The following is a 5,521-nucleotide window of genomic DNA, read 5'->3' as shown; positions in this document are numbered from 1 at the left end:
GGGGAGGGGAGGGGAGGGGAGGGGAGGAATGTTAAGCTGGGACCCTTTTATGGTGTTATCAAAAAAGTGAAGGGATGGCGAGTGTCTCTGCCTCCTCACGCTAACTGGAATTGTCTGTTTACAACGAACCCGTTTTATTCTCCAAATCTGAAAAGTTATCACTGACTTATGAAGTTTGTTTTTCTAAAAATTTGCATGATTGTTTTTCCATTTTGCTTTGTTCTTTTTAGTTTTTAGCATCCTCTTAGTACGTCTAATTAGGTTATTTTAAGGTCTTGTTTAACATTTCCCCTGCTGGTGTCTGAAAATCAGAGAAAGGCGGGTGATGGGGTGGTTAGATGGCTTCGTCTATAAAGTGCCTGCCACACAAACTTGAGGAGCTGAGTCTGGTCCCCAGCACACACGGAAATGAGCCAGGCATGTTGGTGCATAAATATAACCTACTGTAAGGGGGCAGAGACAGGTCGATCCTATAGCTCACTGGCCAGCTAGCTGAGCCAATTAGAGAACACCAGGTTCTGGGAGTGACCACTCAACAAGGCAAGGCAGAGAGCATTTAAAGAGGACACGTGGCATCAGCCTCTAGTGTCCACATGCTTGTGCACACAAATGCCTGTGAACCAGATGGACTCACACACATGTGCACATGCATGTGCACACACCTGCACACACACACACTCATGCACAAAGTACACACAAAGAGAAGGGGCAGATAAAGAAACAAATTGAGGTTTATAGCAGTGAGGAGTTAGTTGGGCACACTATTGCTTCTAATGCTATCACACTCTACTCTGTAAAAAAAAAACTGCCTTGGGGCCACTCTCTGTACATCTCCACTATGCCACACCAAAACCAATCAACAGCAAGGTAATATAATATACCCGTATTAAACAAAATTGTTTCCAGGGTTCCTCAGTTCTCCCAGCTGAGATCCAAGGGCACCTAGTCCTAGGTGTAGTAGAAGTCAGCCATGATTTGGCCAGGAAGACTCCAAAGTTTCCATTTTCCTTTCAATGGGTTTGCAATCTGGCTGACCACCATGACAAGATGCTGTTCCAAGGAATCCACAGCGGCTTCTCTGCACTTGCATCAATGCAGGGACACAGCAAGTGGTCACCTGCTGAGGTAGGTGGGTCTAGCTGCTAACAACTGAGAGTCTCCCCTGGATTCTGACTCCTGGAGCTGAGACTAGATCTCTGCACAACACCAGGCTTCTCCTTCAAGAGTCTGGGGACCCTGCAGAGGGAGGCTATCAGATGGCGCCTGTCACCTGGCTTTTCCTCTTGGTCTCAGCCCAACAGATAAACCACTGACAGAGCTACAATAGTTGACTCCAATTGCAACTCTCCAGGATTTCCCAGAGGAGCCTCCTACTGTGCCATGGAGTCAGTGTGGGGAGGTTCTCCCTCAACCAGATGCCAACAGTTCCAATCCTCCCCTGGTCCCTCCAGTTCCATCACAGCCCAAGAGACTTTCTGCCCCACCCCACCCCCTTCAGTTCTCCGATACCATTGAGCCAATTTCTGGCATTGAATATACCTCTCTCTCCATGCCCAGCTCACGTGCTGTCCTGGACGATCCTGGCTGATACAGTACACCATGCCTTTCACAGTGTGGAAGAATGTTTAACTGTGATAAACTATAGGTAACGTTCAAACCGCTGTTTCAGCCAATTGAATCAAATGATTCCACCAGATTAATTCATGGTTTTTTTCCCACAATCACCATCATTGCACCCAAAAACCTTCTTACCATCATCTGACACTCCCTTCAGAAACTAACTCCCATTTTTTTCTTTCAGCACCTGCAACCGCAGTCTATTGCCCACCTCCAAATTATACAATATTTCTTCTGCATGTGTCTTATGCCACTTCACACGACTTCAAGTGTTAAAATTTCATCTGCTTTCAAGGGCTAAATGGTGTGTGTGTGTGTGTGTGTGCGTGTGTGTGTGTGTGTGTGTGTGTGTGTGTGTGTGTGTGTTTGCGTGCACCATGTGCCCGCACCGCCATCCGTTAAACCAATCGCCTGATGATGGACATCTATCTGAGTGGTCGCCACCCTTTGGCTTCTGAGACCAACACTGCTGTAACCGTGATGGTTTGCTTTCTGTTCTTAGGATTATAGACCTGGAGTGGGGGAAGAGCTAAGCAGATTCTGACTGTGCATTTAAATGTATAAGGACCCACCGCTGGGTTTTCCCTGGTGCTGCATCATTGAGACACCAACCACAAGTGTAAGGATCTCTCTCCTCCTCAACTCCCTGCCACACTTGGGGACTTTCCAAATCTTTTAGAATAGTTATCCTAATGGGTGTGAGATGGTAGCTTCTTGTGCTTTGGGTTTTCATTTCTCTGATGCATATTGATCTTGAATAGAGTATTTCTCAAATCAGAAATCCTTCTGGTCTGCTGAGAAATGTTAGCATGGGAAACACACTTCCAACCCAGTGAGCAGGACCTAAAATAATCCTGATAACCATAATAGTCAAGATTCATAAAATGTGCATTCTCTCTCAGAGTGATTTATTTTTTTGATTTAAGAGTACCCAAAATACTCACTGAGGGTGACATCACTTCTGCAAGGGTGGTGCCTACACACCCTGAAGGCGAGAAGAATTCACATGCACACTACCAGGCAAACTTCAGATCTGCCCTCACTATGGCACCCTAGACCAAGACACTTGTCTTTTCCTTAAAAGCAAGGCTAGCACATATGTCAAATCTCACTGGTTTTACAAATGGTCGAACCCAAACCAGGGCTTCTTAAATACTGCCATTCAAGAAGAAACGAGCAGGAGTTACTCGGGCAAAGTCCTAAGAAAGTGCATCCAGACTTCATACCCAACCTCTCTGCCCAGCCTGGTCCTCCTGCATGGTTTTCTGGAGGGTCAAGCTGGTGAGTCCACCTGTCCCTCCCCAACTGGTCAGATCTAGTCTAGCTCCTACGTCAGAGCTCCAGTCTAGTCAGGTTGCAGCTGCCTACACAACAAACAACCCCTAGGTTTCTGTCAAGACCTGTCCCTGTCCCTCCCCTACCCATAGTCCCATACACACATACCATAGGCCCGACCAGATATAACCTCATACTCTAGGCTTGGACCAGGACCATATAGGTGAAGACATGGTACCACAGTACTATGTATCACCTACATAACGCCTGGACAAATGTGTTCAAAAACACAAAAACAAACAAACAACAAACAAACAAACAAACAAAAACAAGGCATGCATCAGAGTGCTTTGGACCATCTCCAGCGGGCCTGGCCCAACCTACCTGCCGTAAGTCCAGGGTGACAGTGACCCAGTGATACTCTCTCCCATTCTGAATACTGGGGCTCTGCCACCAGTTGTTCGTGCCATCAATTGCATGTGATATCGGATGGCGCTCTGTTAAAAGAAAACAAAAAGGTAGCTCTCAACTTTGGATTTTCATTCTTACACTGCCAAACCCACCCAATGCAGAGGAAGATCAGCCGTGGTGAGCTGTGTTGGAAGATTTTCAACCAAAGTCTTCAGTTGCTTCCGAAAGTATGAATCCCTATGGGTGGACCTGGGGGTGGAGCTCAAAGACAGAACTCATGCTAAGCATGTGCAAAGCCCTGAGTTCCATCCAAGCACCCACAAAGAGAAGTTGTATAAAGTGTCTCATAGGTGAGTCTCTATGAATAGAAAGCTGTACTTACCTCTAGGATTCGTACTGTTACCATCACAGACCCGGCATTGGGCATGTCGAACAGGCCGGCCCGGCACGTGCTCCACGAGTTTGCAGAACATCTCAGGCCCCTTCTCTCCACAGGTAGCATTGGCGCTGATGTGGGCATTGGTGGCCAGGTTGAGAATGGCAGGGAACAAGCCTGAAAGCCAAAGTCCAAAAGCAAAATCAGCCAAGCCAAGCTGTGTAGTCCACCTCATAGGCAGACCCAAAGAAGACTATAAATCCACGGGCTGAATGAAGGGGCCTTCCACCAAGTTTGGGCACATGAGCGGCAAAAGTCTCGCTGATGTGAAACTCTGAGACAGGACACATCTGTGAGAAAACCCAGAACACAAGAAGGAATTTTCTGGAATAAATATGTTCTGTATCTTTCTCAATGTCTGGACTTCTTAGGCACATGTGATTATGGGAAAATATACAGAATGAATACACTAAGATGTGGGCATTTTACCACAGGTATATTTTATCTGAAGTAACAAAAACAATTATTAATGGGTAACCTCGATCAGTGGTTAGAGGCAGGATATCCTTATGCTTTCAGTTCATTCTGAGATGCATCAAAGCTTAACCTGGTTGCTATAGAGATTGTCCTTAACCATAGCTAGAGAATCCAGGTTCTCAGCATATCCTTCTAGCTTCTGATTGCAATTTTCCTCCTAAAATGTTGAAACAATGTGTTTAAAGGCAAGTTATACATTCACACACTGTCCAAAGAAATTTGCCCACCTGCCTCAAAGAAGGAGCCAGCCGCTTGCTGCCTCTGGCGGGACTTGCAGGGTCTTCCCTGTAATTTTGTGTGATTTTCTTTTCTCCCTAAAGATGGCCTGTTTTCTTGTGTGAAGAAAACTTCAGAACACAGAGATCCAAATTTCACAATTCTCCCCCACACAGATAATCTCTGCCTTTGTCCAGTCTTTTTGTCTTGATGATTTTTATCTCTAAGCAGCTGGACTCGTGGCAGGTTCCAAGCATTCAGAAGCAGTGTTTGCACAATTCTGAGGGCAGGCTTCCCATGAGGGTTCTTCTGAGATTTAACTTTATCTTGATAGAGGGGCTAATCGCAGCAAAGAGGCTAGAAAGATCCAGAAATTACAGTGTGCACGCGGTGGAGGAGGAAACCTGCAGGAAGGGACCGTGTAAACAGTCCTGCGAGGAGCTTAGCCTGCTGCTGAGCTCCCGATTCTACAGATTCTGAACTTCCCGGATCACAGACTGTCATATGCTCCTTGTAAATAACTTAGTCAGGTCTGGGGATGGGGCTCAGTGGTCGAGCATTTATTTGCCTAGCACATCCTCAGCCCTACACACACACACACACACACACACATGCACACACACGCATATGCACACACACACGTGCACACACACACACACGCACGCACACACACACGCGCACACATGCACATGCACAAACGCATACTCACACACACACACACAAGTGCACACACACGCACACACACACACACACAGGATCAGCATTATTTCTAAAATGTTTATGTTCAATTTAATAACATTCAATTGCATTAATTCTATAGAAGGAATCCTTGCCTTTAATTTCTTTGATCTTTGACTACGACCTAATATTTCCTATGGTGTTTTACATAAAAATTTAGAAATTTAAGTCATAAAACAAAATTGGTTCTCATGACAGAGTTGCTGGTTTGCAAAAATCAATCTACCCTGGGCCTGCTGTAAGAAGACAGCCAGTTATTTGCTGCTGCTGTTTGTTTGTTTGTTTGTTTTTATATTTTTTATTAGGTATTTCCTCACTTACATTTCCAATGCTATTCCAAAAGTCCCCCAT

At 45.6% G+C, this 5,521-nt stretch overlaps 1 protein-coding gene across 1 annotated transcript in view; it reads right to left on the bottom strand.

The window, feature by feature from the left end:
• Positions 1-5,521, bottom strand: part of Lama1 (laminin subunit alpha 1) — a 129,340-nt gene that overhangs the window by 102,849 nt on the left and 20,970 nt on the right. Inside the window, exons 2-3 of the mRNA XM_021186178.2 lie at positions 3,686-3,856; positions 3,277-3,389 (exon numbers count right to left, since the gene is read on the bottom strand). Of these exons, the coding sequence (XP_021041837.1) occupies positions 3,277-3,389; positions 3,686-3,856 (284 nt within the window). The remainder of the gene's footprint in view (positions 1-3,276; positions 3,390-3,685; positions 3,857-5,521) is intronic.

This window comes from Mus caroli, chromosome 17, assembly GCF_900094665.2.
Source record: "Mus caroli chromosome 17, CAROLI_EIJ_v1.1, whole genome shotgun sequence".
Lineage (NCBI taxonomy): Eukaryota > Metazoa > Chordata > Mammalia > Rodentia > Muridae > Mus > Mus caroli.
Note: the sequence above shows the minus strand (reverse complement) of the source record. Positions and strands in the feature narration are given on the sequence as shown.